This window comes from Ictalurus punctatus, chromosome 13 (genome assembly GCF_001660625.3).
Source record: "Ictalurus punctatus breed USDA103 chromosome 13, Coco_2.0, whole genome shotgun sequence".
In the NCBI taxonomy this organism is placed as follows: Eukaryota; Metazoa; Chordata; class Actinopteri; order Siluriformes; family Ictaluridae; genus Ictalurus; species Ictalurus punctatus.
The window spans coordinates 26,936,506-26,955,000 of record NC_030428.2 but is presented as its reverse complement, the minus strand read 5'-3'; the positions used below and the strand labels follow the sequence as shown (position 1 = coordinate 26,955,000).

The 18,495-nt window shown below is 43.5% G+C and overlaps 2 protein-coding genes across 3 annotated transcripts in view; both read right to left on the bottom strand.

Annotated features, from left to right (window-relative positions):
- The window catches only part of mpp7a (MAGUK p55 scaffold protein 7a), a 128,393-nt gene extending 120,345 nt beyond the window's left edge, over positions 1–8,048 (bottom strand). For both annotated transcript variants that reach the window (XM_053684838.1, XM_053684839.1), the window contains exon 1: positions 7,583–8,048. The gene's annotated coding sequence lies outside the window, so the exon portion shown is untranslated. The remainder of the gene's footprint in view (positions 1–7,582) is intronic.
- Positions 8,049–9,157: 1,109 nt separating this feature from the next.
- Positions 9,158–18,336, bottom strand: pdzd7b (PDZ domain containing 7b). The gene is made up of 16 exons (XM_017483633.3): positions 18,256–18,336; positions 17,060–17,313; positions 16,836–16,970; positions 16,538–16,712; positions 16,226–16,402; positions 15,447–15,594; positions 14,789–14,849; positions 14,312–14,701; positions 14,044–14,187; positions 13,838–13,950; positions 13,651–13,742; positions 13,289–13,380; positions 12,949–13,020; positions 12,316–12,855; positions 11,757–11,857; positions 9,158–10,243 (listed from the first exon to the last, which is right to left on the bottom strand). Exons 2-16 carry the CDS (start codon positions 17,160–17,162, stop codon positions 10,100–10,102), a joined length of 2,487 nt encoding a protein of 828 aa, XP_017339122.1. The 5' UTR covers positions 17,163–17,313; positions 18,256–18,336; the 3' UTR covers positions 9,158–10,099.
- Positions 18,337–18,495: the final 159 nt, after the last annotated feature.

Below are 18,495 nucleotides of genomic sequence, written 5' to 3'. Positions count from 1 at the left end.
AAACGGAGCTCGTGTATGCGTGCAATGACGAATCCTCTGGAACTCGGGACCTGAAGAGAACTACTGGAGCACAGACGGAGGGGAACAGAGAGAGCTCGGCATCAGCACATATTTAGAAATCAGCAGATTTTTTCCAGCCTGAAGGAAAAAACCCACAAGAGAGCAGTGTGATGAGAACATTCCTTCCCCTTCTCCTTCTCCTTCTCTCTCTCCCTCGCTCTCTGCTCTGTTTTCCTCCTCCACATCAATTACGACTGACCGAGGAAGACGTTACGGCCCGAGTCTTCCATCCTTCGCTTTCGGGTTTATTTTAGCCTCACGCTCCCTTTCCCCACCGCGCGTGAATTATTAATGACCGCGGCTCCCGTAAGGCGGGACTCGGAGTGCGATAAACTCTTCAGCGATTAAACAAAAGCGCCGAGAAGCGGCGCGATTTCTGACAAAAACCGACGGAAACTGTATCAGTAACTGTATTAACGGCGTCGCTGCTCTCACGCGAAACTCGTTACTTTCCTATAACGGCGCGTCCCGAAGTGCTTCCTTCCTCTTATACCACGGCCGCCGTTTATTTTAGATCACTTTTTACTGATTAAAACAGCGGTACGTTCTACCCGTTTAGAGTTACGTTTAACGATCTGCGACACAGGCCGAGTTCCCGTTATCGCTCACGTTAACGCAGCTACCGACGGTCGTTCCTCGAAGCGTAAACTCCTGAAGGTGTCGGAAAACTTAACCTTTACCCTCTGACGCCGGAGACTCCTTTCGATAAGCGTCACCTTGCAGGAGATGCCGGCGTATCGGTGGTTTTCGGGGTTTTTCCCTGTTACCGTAGAAACGATAACGTATTAGAACGAGTGCACAGTAAGAGCTGCTCTTACAGAAAAGTAATCCAGCAATCAATCAGCACCTTCTGACCAATCAGAATCCAGAACTCAGCAGCACTGTGGTGAAAAAAAAGGCTTATTATTATTATTATTATTATTATTATTATTATTATTATTATTTAGTTGATGCGAGAGACAGCACTCATAACTAAAAGACGCACCGTTTTCCAACCTCGGGAAGCTTGCTCGTGTGTGGTGCAATTAAACCTGCCTTGTCTTGTCTGCAGTTAAATTACACGTTACACGTACTAATTTAATAACGTGTTCTTTAACCCGAGTACGCTGTAATCCAGGAGTCGCTCTAGGTGTAGTAATAACACGCACGCTAACAGAATAACCTCCATAAAGCGCTACAACAGCGGGGCAGATTATGGACTAAAGGTGGGGTTGTGTTTACAGAGCAGGAATGATATTTGATGTGGGTCAGGTTAAACAAAGAAAAACAAAACAAAAAAAAAACAAAAAAACAAAAGCAAATATTACAGTTGCTTACTTTGTGCAAACATCATCAGCGCAACTATTTTCCCACGTACAGTGTGTGTGTGTGTGTGTGGGGGGGGGGGGTAAAAATATCACGCGGCGATACTTTCTACGAGATTTGATACTGTATGCATGACAACATTTTGCCAGCCACAGCGCAGTGTTGCTGTAAAATAAACAAAAAAAAAATTGATAAAAACAAACAAAAATTGATCGCTACATTACCCATAAATAAACTGCTTTCAATAAATAACATTATTTGTTTATTTATTAAGTAAATAATATATTATATATATATATATATATATATATATATATATATATATATATATATATATATATATATATATATACACACATATATATATATATATATATATATACATACATACATATACACACACAAATATATACACACACGTAGAAAATTTGAAATACTAAATATTATTTGAACTAATAAATATTGAAATACTAAAATCTGCTAATGAATAAAAAAAAAAAAACATCTGACAATTTAAAAAAATAAAAAATAAAAAAAATTCAAAATCTTAACAGCGATCGGCTATGAAAGCCCGTTTCCACCACAGATTTAAAAAGATATATAAAAAGGTAATTGTATCAATTTTTCAAATAATTTGGACGTGCACTTGATATTTAGCGAGCTACAAAGAAAGCCCCGACCAAGCGTCAATCGTTCTCTAGGACAACGATCATCAGCCAGTCAAGACAAGTGAAAAAAAGAAAAAGCAGTTCTCCAAGGCAAGGTAGGGCAAGGACCCGCTGAAATCCGTAAGTAATTTGTGCAAATGAATATCAGGTGGGTTTGTAAATTGATGGTCTATAAAAAGGCTTTTCGTTACCAAGGTGTCACACAAGAAACATCTCATGATGGGTAAAAGCAAAGAGCTCTCCCAAGACCTTCGCAAACTTATTGCTGTGAAACATATCGATGGAATCGGATACAGACGTATTTCAGAACTTCTGAATCCTCCAGTAAGCACCATCGGGGCCGTTATCCGCAAGTGGAAGCAACATCGCTCCGTCATCACCCGGCCGCGCACGGGAGCTCCTCGCAAGATTCCTGACCAGGGAGTCAGAAGAACAGTCAGAAGAGTAGCGCGAGAGCCAAAGAGCACTCGGAAAGAGCTCCAGAAACACTTGGAGGCAGCAGGTGCCATCGTCACGGAGAAAACAGGTAATGCTCACGCTCACCATGCAAGACTCCATTACTAAAGAAAAGGCATGACGAAGCGTTTAAAGTTTGCTCATTTAGACAAGTCTATGAGATACTGGGAGAGTGTAGTCTGGTCAGACCAGAGCAAAAGTGGACTTTTCGGCTGTTGTACTACACGCCATGTTTGGGGAAGAAATGGCACTGCACATCACCCTACAAACACTACACCAGCAGTGAAGTCTGGAGGTGGAGCATCATGGTGTGTGGCTGTTCTTCATCACATGGTACTGGCAGACTTCATATAACTGAAGGAGCGATGAATGGAGCCCTGTACCGGGAGATTCCTGAAAAGGATCTGCTGCCATCCACCAGGACGATGAAGGTGAGACGTGGGTGGAGCTTCCAGCAGGACAACGATCCAAAACATACAGCAAAATAAACTCTCAATTGGTTTCAGAGAAAAAAAATCAAGGTGTTAGAACGGCCCGTCAATCACCCGACTCGACTCCATGTGAACGAGATTTAAAGACGATATGTTTAGAAGAACGAACCGAAATCACACCTGAATACTGCGACCCATTCATTTCTTCATACAGGAAGTGTCGTGAAGCGCCGTTACAAACAAAAGCCTCTCCACTAAGTACTAATACATTTCAGTTAGCGTGTTCAATACTTTTTTCCCGTGTCATTCCTCTTTATTACACACAACTGTATTTATGGACTTTAATGTTGTGAATTCTTTATATGTGCAGATTTCTTGAGTTAACACTGACGTCTGGTGAAAATTTCATCTGAACAGTCAAATATATTTACTGAAAAAAAAAAAAAATGCTGACGCGTCCGATATTCATTTCCCCCGCTGTAAAGTCAGAATTGAGAGACGCGGTCCAGCCCTGCGGGAGAGTTAGCGCTTTTTTCTGAAAACGTAATACATAAACAATCCCACACTCCCTCTTTTAACACACGGGTCTAAAAATAAACCAGAGGCCTACAGTCTCGTTAGCGTGCACACCTGAACTTGCGCGATCCTCCGGGGGGTTATGATCACGTGACGCTCCAAAAACGCAGACCGAGGACCGAGGCGAGACAGCTGCGCACCTAGCAGCAGACGTGGAGCAGAAAGCCAGACTCAGCAAGGCGAGATCGCTCGGCTGTGTCCGCACTCTGCGGTGCTGCGCTCATCAGGACTTTACTCGACGTTCTCCTCCATTTCAGACCAGAACGGTCGGAGGAGTTACACACACACACACACACACACACACACACACACACACACACACACACACACACACAGAGCGGGGAAAACACTGCATTCTTTTCCAGATTAACAGAATCGCAGAAATATTTACGTGAAATCGGTTTTTTCCTTAAATACGTATTTTCTTTAACGATCACGATACCGATAATCTCTCAGAAAAGCGTGACATAATTTTCCGACATTACATCATCATCACACACTCCTAATCGCTCCGTGCGTTTTACTGTTTCATTTTATTCTAGACGACAGCATGCACTCGTCCTGTTTTAATTATTTCCGGTGAAACCATCACGTCTAAGATATTGAACAGAAACATTAGGAACACGGCGGGAGAGTTTGCGGTAGATCGCACCTTAATTAAAACGATTCAACGATACATTTGGGTTCGGGTCAGCGCCGCTGCTACCGTCCGTCCTGTCGGGCATTTTATTTCCTCCTCCCAACTGGAATGAATTCCACTGATTACAATCTGAACACTCCTGCTGCATTTTTATCATCTGGGAAATTAAAAGTAGTTGTGATCATTAAAAAGTAGTTATACGGACAAAATAGATCGCGGTACTTTTTTATTTATTTATTTATTTTTTTTTTTTATAATACACGATCCAAATCATGATATTTAGTTTCGGTGATCTTCGGTGACCGGGAATCGAACCCGGGCCACGGCGACAAGAGCGCTGCATGCTAGCCACGTAATAAAATAACAGGCTACGTTTTAAAAATGTTCAGTACAATAGCCCTTGCTATTTAAAAAAAAAAATAAATAAATAAATAATAATAATAAATTAAACAAGATACAGCTATAGCTACAACATTTCAGAAAATTGCATTGTGATATTTTATTATATCATATTTAGAAGTCTCTCCAGGATTTTGCGAAACACGAAATGAAGCAAACTCCGCAATATTCGCAGACGCGTCATGTGACGTCGTCGCGACGCGCGTCCGTCCAAAGTCGTCTCCGTTTACAACTAACGTCACTGTGAAAGCGCGTGCAGAAGCATTTCGTGCCACTGCACCGATTCGAGTGGTTTTCCACCGAGGAAAAAAAATGCACGCAAAACTCCGCAAGTCGCGTCGCGAATTCCGTAAAAATCCGCAGCAGACGCAAACGTTTTTGCCGCGACGATTAGAAACATAAACCTCCCTGAATCCCGTACACACTGAATAATACCGTCATATCTCCCTCGCGATTCTTTGTCTAAACTGTATCCTTATTAAATTCGTACATGACATGTGGTAGCTCCGTTTTCCTAGAGGATGTTCGTACATGAGATTTGCATTATTTTTTACATTTTTAAAAAAAAGATTTCTTGCGTGCGTTCCAGTTTCTCAACATGACGTACTTGTCTTTTTCTTGGGGGGGGGGGGGGGGGGGGGTTGTTGGGATTGCGGCCTAAAGGAACTTCACTCGTGTGCTGTCGCGACATAAGTGGGAACAGGAACGGACTTGCTTTCTGGACGGTCCACAAAATCAAATGCAACAATAAAAGGATAAAAAAAAGAAAAAAGAGTAAGACATGGTGTTCTTTCAAGAAATGTTAATCGTTGGCAAATTGCTGTGCTATAAAACACTTCATGACATGCTGTTACAGGAAGAGAATCCATTTCTGACTGGTAGCGCTAACTCGGATTCAGCACACCAGCCTGCCGCTGATTATTTTCCTAACACTGCACAACACACACTCTTTATTGACCCACGCCTAGTGTATATATCTGTGTGTGTGTGTGTGTACAGCACAAGAGATCTCTGTAGTTTACTCCAAACCTGTTTCACACAAGCAACGACGCTCCAGATTCCACCCTGCATTAATCTCACTGGAATTTCTAAATAAACACTCTCGGCGCAGCTGTCCGGCTTCCCTGCTGCACACAGCACCCGAGAGACGACCTGGAATCTCACGCATTTAAACAGCAACGCCAATCACGTGGAACGCAACGTGGAATAAAAAAAACCATAGTGGAGAGTTTAAGGCTCAGTATTGAGAGAGAGAGAGAGAGAGAGAGAGAGAGAGAGAGAGAGAGAGAGAGAGAGAGAGAGGGTAGTTAAAGCTGAGTGATCAGAACCAGATTAGGAAAGAGTGTCAAGTGATACTTCATGAAAAGACCGAGAGGAGGCAGAGAGAGTGCGAGAGAGAGTGCGAGAGAGAGAGAGAAGAGATATCTGACACAGCAGTCTGTAAGAGACAGAGCAGAACTAAAAGCGGAGGTCACTTCACTCCAACTAGCCGTGATGAAGAAATGGAGGAATCTCTAAAACTCAAACAGGGGTAGTGTGTGTGCACGTCCTCTTCACGCCGCTTTAATAATGACATTTTGTTTAATTGTTCCTGAATAATACACAATCGTTTACCAGATCGATATTTCCCTCCCAAAACTGTTCAACCTTATTGGAACAGTCTCTCGACACATAGATCCCAGACTAGACCCGACTGTCCCAAGAACCATGTTTCCCTCAGACCCCTACGTTCCAGACCCAAGCGTCCCAAAATGTCCCAGACTTAAATATCAAATACTCTTATTTGCAGACTCCACCATAACTCCGGAGAGTCCCCGGGCCTGACTCACTCCACCACGACTCCTGCACGTCCACGGGCCCGACTCCTGCATGTCCTCCGACTCGACTCCTATACGTCTCCAGAGTCAACCCGTACATGTCCTCCGACTCGACTCCCGTACGAGCTGACCCTGGAGACGTACACGTCCTCCGACTCGACTCCCGTACGTCTCCAGAGTCAACCCGTACATGTCCTCAGACTCGTGTGTCTCTGGACCCATACGTTTCCCCACAATCCTTTGTCCTAGCCTTTAAACATCCGCACCCATATGTCAAGTGCAGTGCATCAAGAAAAAGTAGAAATGAAATGTATTAGTGTGCAAAAAAAAAGGAGGTAGGCTGGCCGTGTAGTGTCTGGACTCTATTTAACTTTGAAACTAGGATTACTCTACGTTCATAAAAACTTTCAGAACTTCCGCGAAATCACCCGGACGTCCTAACTTCTTCTCGAGACACTCAGAAACACTTTAAATCACCGAGTGTACAGTACACGTACACAGGAATTTCACCTGGCAGATTATCACAACAAAAGCAAAAGAAACCTATATATCAACATGAAACTTTATCCACACACACACACACACACACGTCATCCTAGTTTCTCTGATTGAACACATTTATTAATCAGGTTATAGAATTACAGTCTTATATAAGTGTATTAGAAGTGATTTAAGAAGGTTACTGTTTCTCCCAAAACACTATAAACATCAGTGAGATTAATAACAGCTAACAACCTGCTATCACTACAGACAACAGCATAATTACTACAGGAGAAATAAACACTAAAGCAGGTCAGTCCTGTTTGCTTAATGAAGGGAATGAAGTTTCTGTAAATATATACACACGTATATAAATATATTTTATTTTTTTTAAAACATTCCCTCTGACAAATCTCAAGTTCATGTTGAAGTAACGCTCTCTGTACAGTTTTATGGGACGTGGAGAGGAAATTAGAGAGAAAGAAATGCAGACAGAAGGAGACTGCCGAGTGCACGCGCGTTACTTTAAAAAAAAAAACAAATAAGTAAACAAATAAACAAAAGCAAGACAACGAGCCAGAGCTCGTAGTCTGCGAGGTTTAAAAGTGAGAAAGCGTTCCTGATATCATAATGAAACTGCCACGCTTACAAACCTGCTGTAGAAATGGTTTATTGTTGCTAAGTAAACAAACAAACAAATAAATAATTTTTTTTTAAAAGTGAAAATAAAGCCTGCGCGAGATTACTTACTCAGACTTCAGTGGGTACTGCGGGTCACATAGAGACGTCCTGCAGTTTTCCACTCACTCTTCTCCAACATGGACTTCGCAACAAACTCTTCCCGACGGAAAGAAATACTCATTTATACTTCTTTAAATCAAAGAATTCACCTCGAGCTCCTCTTCCTGCAGGGAAGTGTAATCCTTCCAGCGCGGAGAAACCGTGTTTACTCTGCGTCCAGGGAAAGCCAGCGGGCGGAAGTGATCCTGCGCCTGATTGGTCCGCGGTTTAACCATGAGGCGGGACTCGGGCGTAATGCTGCGATCTGATTGGCTGGAGAGTAATCGATCACTCGCCACACCTGTCCTCTCTCTGAACAAGAAAGTAACGTGATCAATTACAGATAAGGTAAACTAGTACAAAAGAAGAAGTGGAGAGAGAGAGAGACAGAAGAAAGAAGAAGAAGAATGAGAGGGAAAGAAAGAAAGAAAGAAAGAAAGAAAGAAAGAAAGAAAGAAAGAACAAAGGGAGATGGAGGAAGACAGAAGAGAGAGTGAAAAGAACGAAAGAGTGAAAGGGGGAAATGAAGGAGAAGAGAGAAAAGTACAGCTAGAGCAAAAGAAAGACGGAGAGAGAAACGGGGGGAGGGGACTAGAAGAAAGGAAAAGCAACAATAAAAGTAGAAAACGAAAGGAATTAGAGTGATGGTCTGTGTGTGATTTCAACATGAGAGTAATCTTTCTGCCCTGAACAAGAAAGTCACGTGATCGATTCTAGCGCCGGTAAGGACTAAATGCATACTAGTGTACTGAACTCTGTCTGTGTGTGTGCGCGCGCGCGCTCGGTAACCATAGGAACCAGTGTTGTGTTAGGGGTGTTCGTACACAGCGCTTATCACAGGTCAATCCGTTACAAAGTAACATCCCTTTTACTTCTAAAAGAAGTACTTATTGTGTGTGTGTGTGTGTGTGTGTGTGTGTGTGCGCGCGCGCGCGCGTGTTTCCGCTGTACAGACTGGTTTTACAAGTTTACTACAACGAGGCCAGGTCTTCCCTACACATTCAACACTTCACAAATACTGCTATCATAAACATCTGCTCTCTCTTTCTATCTCTCTCTCACACACACACACAGGCCACTGCCCCACACACATGTTCTCACAAACACATGTTCACACACACACGCCACTCTCTCCCTTTTCAGTCTCTCTTATTTTTCCATTTATTCTTGCTTTCTGTCTCTTTTTCTCTCACTATATTTATTCTTCCATCTCTTTCTATCTCTGTACTTTTCTTTCTTTCCTCATGTACGGTATGTAATGTATAAATCAAAAAATATATAACATTCCTTTCATCCCTTTATCAGCTTTTAACTGGTAACCAGTGCAGTATTGTATTTATTTCAGCAAGTGTAGATTTAGTTTAACTCTGAAATGCTGTGTGTGTGTGTGTGTGTGTGTGTGTGTGAGAGAGAGAGAGAGAGAGAGAGAGAGAGAGAGAGAGAGAGAGAGAGAGAGAGAGAGAGAGAGAGAGAGAGAGAGAGTGAGTGAGTAGACAACAGCTCCCTCTAGTGGCACTAAGCTGTAGGCATCAGATACTCATCCAACAAGCGTCCAATAGATCTTGGACTGATGCGTTAATGATGTTGCCTCACCTCTGCATTCTGTAAATAGTGTCTTTTTGGATTCTTTCATTATCTTTAAACTTTAAAAATACATGTACAGACCTATTATTAGTAACAGCTGCATAAGCGTTATTAATAATGTAGATCTGCACATATTCATTCATAATAAAGAGCCATATTTATTTAGGAATATTTTTTACTCTCACATTTCAGCAGTTTAATATCGAATTAATCTTCGTGTACACGCACAGACATGGAGAAAACTACAGATAGCAGAAAAACAGTGTACAAGCTCTGATTAATCCTGCTTTCTTTTCCAGAACGGATTTAATAACACCTGAATAAATCTGATAACTGCTCAAATCAGATCTTTTTTTTTTTTAATCAGAATCGATTGCATTAAAAAATTCGCCAATGTCTATATTTTTCCCGCATTAATTCAAAGAGCTTCAACGTTTCAGAAAAGCCCTGAGTGACATCGGCGTCCTGGCCAATCATATCACAAGTTAGGCTGTCGAACAAGAAGAACAAACCCGGAGGACAACGTGGTGATGAAAATGAGTGGCGTATGAGGTGTTTTTTTTTTGTTTTTTTTTAAGACATCAGAAACATCGCAACACTGCGATATAACGAAACATGACGGTGTGTGTGTGTTTGGGACATTCGACGAAATGTGACGTAACGTCTCACTTCAAGCAGCTCAAATGCATCTAGAGAGTAAAGAGAGTCTAGATAGTTAGCTGGTCAGTTAGTTGGTTCCCAGTCGTGAGAAGAACTGGAGGAGAGCATGTTAGAGACAGTACTGGGATGCGGCCGTGTTCTTTTTCTCCCCTCACGCTGTCACGTGAGGCGTCCGGACGAGGTTTTTACACAGCAGTTTAGTATAACGTGGTGTTTAAAGCGCGATTAGAGCTCAGTGGTGTCTCAGGAGTGTTTAGGGACCTTCACCACCAGCTCCATGGGATCGGTGTGCTTGTTGCTGAAGGCTTGGCGGATGATTTCCACCGCGTTCTGATGCGTGATGCCCTGCAGAGATACGCCGTCTACTGACACCAGCTCAAAGCCAGCCTGAAAGAGAGAGCGAGACAAGAGAGAGAGACAATATGAGAGAGCCAGCGAGAGAGAGGGAAAGAGATACAATATGAAAGTGAGCGAGAGAAAGAGAGACAATATGGGAGAGCGAGAGAGACAATATGAGAGCGTGAGAGAGAAAGAGATACAATATGAGCGAGAGAGAGAGAGGGAAAGAGATACAATATGAAAGTGAGCGAGAGAAAGAGATACAATATGGGAGAGCGAGAGAGACAATATGAGAGAGCGAGTGAGAGAGAGAGAGAGAAAGAGATACAATATGAGCGAGAGAGAGAGAGAAAGAGATACAATGAGAGAGCGAGAGAGAAAGAAATATAATACGAGAGACCGAGAGAATTTTGAATTTCAGACCGAGAGAGAGACAATGTGAGAGAGATAATACAAGAGAGCGAGTGAGAGAGAGAAAGAGATACAATAACAGAGAGCGAGAGAGAAAAAGAGATGCAATATGAGAGAGAGAGAGAGATGCAATATGAGAGAGAGAGAGATGCAATATGAGAGAGTGAGAAAGAAAGAGATACAATATGAGAAGAGCAAGAGAGAGAAAGAGATACAATATGAGAGTGAGGGAGAGAAAGAGATACAATATGAGAGAGAGAGAGATGCAATATGAGAGTGAGAGAGAAAGAGATACAATATGAGAAGAGCAAGAGAGAGAAAGAGATACAATATGAGAGTGAGGGAGAGAAAGAGATACAATATGAGAGAGCGAGCGTGCGAGAGAGAAAGAGATACAATATGAGAAGAGCAAGAGAGAGAAAGAGATGCAATATGAGAGCGAGAGAGAGAGAGACAATATGAGAGAGCGAGAGAGAGAGACAATGAGAGAGAGAGATAAATAGAGAGAAAATTAGATGTCTAAGAGAAATGACTAACCTTTTGTGTGGTATAGTCCTTGGCTATAACCCAAATCTCTCCCAATAATAAGGAATAAATCACTCAGTGTCTAACCATTACAATGCTGTGACGGGAAAATAATGAAGGACGGGGCGGTGTGATGAAGTGGCGTTACTATTATCAGCACATCCTGAAGTGTTCTGTTCCTCTTACACCACAGCAAACACCATTTATTTATTTATTTATTCATTTATCATGATTTATTTTCAGTAAATAACGTGTCGTACTTTCCGTCCATTTACGGTTACGTTTGACACGTGACGCGAGCACATTTTCCCTGTTCCCACTGACCTTAGAGCAGCCGTAAACAGTCGTTCCCTCACCGCTCTCATTTTCTCCCTCTCTTTTGATGTTAAGAAGACAAAAATAAATAAATAACGCAGCTTGTCACGTTACCGAGAAACCGTAAAGCCTGAACTCCTGTCCTGAAGATTTTCCGGTGTCAAACTGCTGTCGTATAAGAGGAATAAAACATTCCGGGACGTGCTGTTACAGGGAAATGATCGATTAGCAGTAACTCCACTTATCACACATCTCCTTAAAGCCCTGACCTGTGCTCTATGAGCAGCACGCTCTCTAAAACCGATTTTACCTTCAGCATGTCGTTAGTAGACGCAGCTCCTCCTGGAAAGATCTTCTCGATTTTGACCACGGGCTGCACTCTGGACTCCACGCCACCCGAGATACTGATCCCTGTTCATTTCAGACAGCGTGTCATTGCACGTGCAGTTCTAAACCGTCAGACAAGAAAGCAGTTACACCACAGAGTGTTGAATTCCGGCCTCTGATTGGTCAGAAGGTCAGTGTCGATTCATTTTCAGGTATCGTTTCTATAGCGACAGCTCGTCCGCAGGGACTTGTACGGCGATCGTTTGTATTTTAAGGGAAATACTGTTATAATGTAAGTCAGGAACTAACCAGGTTTATGGACGTTCCATAACGTTAAATGTGATATGTTAAATGTATAAATGACCGTGGTGTAAGAGGAATAAAACACTTCAGGACGTGCTGTTACTCTAAAATAACCAGATTCAGGGTGGTAACAGTAACTCTGCTTCATCACGTCACCCCATCGCTGATTATTTAACGTATAACAGCGTGACACGGAGTGGTTTATACGCTACTGAAACAGACAGCACAGATTTCCTCACCCAGTGAGCGCTTGGTTTTGCTGATGCAGACGGTTTTGAGTTCATACTCCTGAGGTTCTTGCGCCTGCTTTTCCCCGCTGTGTCCTACAGAGGGCGCTTCGGAGCTCTGCGATCTCCTGAGTGGACCGAAGACCTGAGCCAGGAGTGGCCTCCTGTGACGAGGGGTGTCCAGTACGGTGAAGAAAACATCACGTCCTGCTTTCTCTTTTTTATTCGCTTCGCTTTGCGAGTGTCCGTTTCGGAAAGGAGTCCTCCCCCTTCTCGAGGTCGTCTCGAGCTCGTCGTCCTCGCTGGGAGGAGAGTGTGGATTTTGTGTCAGCAGCCAGTTGGGGATTGTTGGAGATGATCTGGGGTGTTTGAGGGAATCTGGGTGAGAATATGAGTCCACAGGAATGTCCAGCAGAGGAGCGAAGGACGCTTGGCTAGGTTCCTCCGTCTGGTTCTGCGTCTGAGGCGCACGAAGACGCTGTAATTGTTCCAGCAGCCGGTTCTGTCTGTCCATGTCCTCAGCTGCCTGAAGCTCGAATCCACCATGCTGGTCTGAAACACACATATATAAATATATATACACACACACGCACATACCATGGAGCGTCTAGAGTCTAAGAGTTTATAATACTGTTCTAATCCTACCTGGTACAGGTGTGATGAGGTGGCGCTTGGGGGCGTGGCCTGCCTTGGGGGAGCGCAGAGGGGACGACTGTCCTGCAAGAAAAAAGAAGAAATAAAATAGTATTTATTCGAAAACTTCATGCTCATGGAGACCACTAAGAAGTTCACATGGTTTGGGAATGTTTTATGATTCGATAGCTACATAGTTATGCCCTTTTTTTTTTTTTTTTCATTAATTAGCTTTAATAAGAATAAATAGTCGTGAACTTCAGTGCTTGGGACACAACCATATAGACAACAATTAAGGTCTCAGTGTAAGTACAGGATAGAGTCATGCCTCTCTTCGTATTTTCCAACTTACGAGAGCGTCTCTTTAATATGTCATAGGCTTCCTCCTCGAAGGGCTTCACCGTGCTGTTGAACTGCTGAAGATCCTCCTTAGGGACGAGCAGTCTGAAATCAGTGCAGGAGAAGAAAGCATGAGGAGACGTAAGCTAGTCTGGTAGAGAATACGTTTCCTTAGACGAAGGGAACCATTTGTCAAAATTGTCCCGCTTAGAGCAATCTAAACCATTTAAAAATATATAAATATATATACTGAGGAAACAATGACAGAAAATATCTTCTCATGTTCCAGGGATCATCCTGATGGCAGGTGTGTGTGAGTGTGTGTGTGTGTGTGTGTGTGTGTGTGAGAGCACGTGTGCTTTTTTTTTTTTCCACCTGATCTCCCTCAGTAACAGGAGTTTCTCCGGTCCATCCAGAATGGCCAGCAGGGGGCGCACAAGAGACTTCAACTCTCGCTCCACTGTATACTGAACAACCACAAACAGCAAACTTCACATACACCAAACACATTTGAAAGAGGAAAGGGTTTGATTGGCTGATGAGCGATGTCACGCGCTATTACCCGCTTACAGATCTCCACGAGGACGGCTACGTCTTCCTCCTCCAGCAGCTTCGTGGCCATTTCCTCCACCTGAGTCAGCACTTCCTGATCTGACAACCTGCTGCTTGTCGTACCTTCAGCCACAGACCTTAATTATGACCAGTTTCGTCCAAGAGAAACTATTTTTCCCGAACGTTCACGCCGAAATATTCTTTACAGCGTCTTACCATGACCAGGTTCGGATCGGGATGGCGATTTGGAACGCTCCTTGGACGAGCTCCTCTTCCAAAGCAGGCCGAGGAAGGTTTTGGAACGCTGCAGGGAGATCCCACCTTCTTCTCTTGCTCCCTTCTGCTTCCTCTGTTCCTCTTCTGAATGTGTGTGTGTGTGCGTGAGAGAGAGAGACAGGAAATATGCTCAGCTTTTTCACATTTCAGATCTAAGTAAGGATCAAATTGTGATTAGTTACACGAGCCATAGCTAACATTCGAAGACCTGAGACTGTCATGTGACTCTGGGTCCTGCGGATGGGTGGACCAGGTCGGCTTAGTGCCATAAGGAGAGACGTTTTCCTCCCCTCTCTTCTCTCGTCACCTCCTCCTCCTCCTCCTCCTTCGTTACGGATAGCCGAGTCCCGCAGGAGCTCAGTCGGGCCGCGGCTCAGACTCGTCTCTGCGTGGAACTCGTTTTCCATGGGATCTGTGAGAATCTGGCCCTCTGTCAAGCTGGACATGTCGGTCATCTGGCACCTGAGGGGCAGAGAGAGAGGCAGCGTGGCCTGGGAGAGACCAGCGACTGAGCTGAGGGGGGTTCCAGAGGACAGAGAGGAGGCAGAGGAGGACGAGTCCGACCTCCGCGATGAGGAATGGAACGCTCTACTGCTTCCTAAAAGATAATAATAGACAATGTCTCCGAAGTTCAACAGCATTATTCATGAATTATGATTCGATCCACACTTGGGTTTCTTCTTACGTTTATCGAGCCAGCTGTACTCTGCCACTAGCTCCTGATAAGCTGGGTATCTCCCCGCCTCCTGTCAATCAAACAAGACTCGATCGAATTCGGTTGTAATTTATATAATGCGTTTAACGGAGCAGAAGTTCACTGGATGTTCAGTATGAGCAGATTGTGAATCCTGGGATGAGCACAGGACAGTCTTTATGATTGCAGCAGCAGCTCTCAGCTACACTAGCCAGGTGAGACAAGTGTGAGATAATCAACACTCAGCAATGTGTTGGTTTTCTTCTGGTCACCAATATTAATCCCATATACACGCAGCTATCACTAATCACAGATCAGGTCTGCACTCTAATGTGTGTATCAGAGGGATAGTTAAACCCTTTAAACACTTAGCACCTGATCCTACAGCATGGTAAATAATGCATGCAGTACCTGAAACACACACACACACACACTCTCTCTAGGGTACATTACACTCAAAGATCAGATGCTCAGATGCTGCTTTGCCTTATAATCTTACTGCAGAGCATACATGTGTGCGTGTGTGTGCGTGTGTGTGCGTGTGTGTGCGTGTGTGTGCGTGCGTGTGCGTGCGTGTGCGTGCGTGCGCGTGCGTGCGCGTGCGTGCGTGCGTGTGCGTGCGTGTGCGTGCGTGTGCGTGCGTGTTCACCTTGATGGTCAGTGTGAGGTGGTGTTGGCTCTTCAGGACTTCCACGGCTCTACTGTGAGTGATATCCTCAAAGCTCACGCCATTGGCTGACAGGATCTGATCCCCCATCTTAATCCCGCCCTGCTCGGCCAGTCCTCCTGGGTCCAGCCTGCGCGCACACACACACACACACACACACACACACAGAAATATAGCAATTATAAATATAAATATATATTTAAAGAAATTTAAACATTGAGCTGCTCACACTGAGACATAAAAACTCACTGGAAGACAGACAGACAGATAGGCAGATAAACAAACAGACAAATAAACAGACAAACAGACAGATAAACTGACAGATAAACAGACAGACAGATAAACAGACTAACAGACAGATAAACGGATTGACAGATAAACAGACAGACAGATAAACAGACAGACAGATAAACAGACTAACAGACAGATAAACGGATTGACAGATATACAGACAGACAGATAAACAGACAGACAGACTGATAAACTGACAGACAGATAAACTGACAGACAGACAGATAAACAGACAGACAGTCAGATAAACAGAGAGACAGACAGATAAACAGAGAGACAGACAGACAGACAGAGAGATAAACAGACTGACAGACAAATAAACAGACTAACAGACAGATAAACAGACAGACAGACAAACAGACAGACAGATATACAGATAAACAGACAGACAGATATACAGACAGATACACAGATAAACACACAGACAGGCAGATATACAGACAGACAGACAGACAGACAGAGGTTCTCACTTGGAGACGTAGATACCGAGGCCGTACTCTGTTCCTCCGCGGATGTTGAGGCCGAGGCAGGGATGTGAGAGAGACGTGTGCAAGTGAACTTTACGACACAGAGCACCGTCTGTGCGCCTCTCTGACAGAGACACGCCCCCCTCCTCTACCACCATCCTGCGGTGGATCAGATCTACCCTACACACACACACACACACACACACATCTGGATCACACAGATCTATCTATTTGTCTGTCTCTCTGTGCTATGGTGTGTCCTCGTGATAACTCCTGCCTGTAGTAAATGAGTAAGAACAGGTGTGATTTGCTCACCAGGTGGTCTTCTCATTGGTGTATCTGACCCCAGGGACCCGCCCCACTCTCTGGAGGACCAATCGGAGGCGGCGGTGGCCCGTCAGCACTTTCACAGCACTGCTCATGCTGATGTTCTCCAGACTGATACCATTCACCTCCAGGAGCTTATCCCCCACACACAGACCTGCCTGCTCTATACACACACACACACACACAGAGTTCCCTCTCTGTAGAGTTCTAAATATGATTATGGATGGAGCTCTCTTTTTCTCTCTCTCTTTCACACACACACACACACACACACACACACACACACCTGCAGCACTGTTGTACTCCACTTTGCTGATGAAGATGTTGAGGCCATGTTCGGCTCCTCCACGAACACTGAAGCCCAAATGACCGTCTTCTGTCTGATCCACTGTTACTGTCACTGTCTCCCCATGCAAATCACCTGCATCACACACACACACACCAGAGCTCTGTTAAATTCTGGATTCTGATTGTACACGGACACACGCACACACAAACACACAGTCTTACCCTCTATGATGGTGTTTCCGACAGCTGGCCTTTGTGTTGGAGATAGAGATCTGGTTCTGTGGTGATCCTGGTGCGGGGTTATGGGCCGCTGTGGACTCCCCATAGCGTGTGTTTGTGTGTGTGTGTGTGTGTGTAAGGGTCAACAAGATGTCCTGTTGTAATCCTGCCTCATTTCCATCCTCTATCTCCTCAAAATCCCAGATATTTGTCCATGTGCACTTATTTAGGTGATCAGAACCTAAACTAAACACTACCTGGAAGCGAGAGAGAGAGAGAGAGAGAGAGAGAGAGAGAGAGAGAGAGAGAGAGAGAGAGAGAGAGAAGTGTGTGTGAGAGAGAAAGCAAGAGAGGGAAAGAGAGAGAGAGAGAGAGAGAGAGAGAGAGAGAAGTGTGTGAGAGAGAGAAAGCAAGAGAGAGAGAGGATTCTGGATAAGACTGTCATTCATGCAAAAATACATTTTTACTTAATTTATTTAATGTTCTTTCACTATTTTAGAATAACAGTCTAAACAAAATCTGGTAAATTATTTTAAATGTATAAAAATTAATTAAACACAAATGAAACACCGAATTTGTCATGACGTCATAATGTAGTGGGCGGGTCTTACCGTCTTGCTAAGTTTCAAAGTGGACAAAAACCCTGACATAAACACTTTTCTGCTATTTTTTGTTATTCAGTAGAGTTTAAGACATTGTGACATGTTATAGATTACATTTATTATTATTTTAATTAACGTATTTTTTTTATCTGAAAAATTATTTGTGACCTGTAGTATCTCGCGTTAATGACTTCCGGTCTGGTATTTTATACGTCTCTCTCGCACGCGCCAGGAGCTTGAACGTGACTGAAGACCTTATATCCGTGTGGATATACTGTAAAAAGGACATACGCTGTATAAAACATCTCCTTATCACCCAATAACGTTTATCAAACCCGTATTTACTTCAGGAAAATAGTTGTTAATAAGGGCTAAGTTACAGGAGGAAGAAATAAAACACGCTCTCAGCGGTTGCTAAGCAACAAGTGAACCGCTAGGTTAGTCTTCACCTGTTGCTCTTAAATGAAAGAACCCGAATAAACAAACCAAATAAATCGTCGTTTTTTAAACAGAAATATGCTGTTACACTCGCCAACACAATCGATATAAACTTATTAATGTCTTTTTTTAAAAAGTTTTGCGTTCTTATTTTTTTACCTTTGCTGAAAAGGACAAATGACTGCTCCATTCATTCCTATGGCCGTTCATAAGCCCCGCCTACTACCGCTGATTGGTTGGCACTTTTGTGCTACAAGATTACTATTGGTTAAAATGTGTATCAATCATCTCGGTCACGTTTACGCTTCAAAGATCAGGGGGAAATAAAATTGAGGTTTAATTAATTCAGGTTTAATTGTGCGTTTAATTAAATAAAAAATAAAAATACATACACAAACT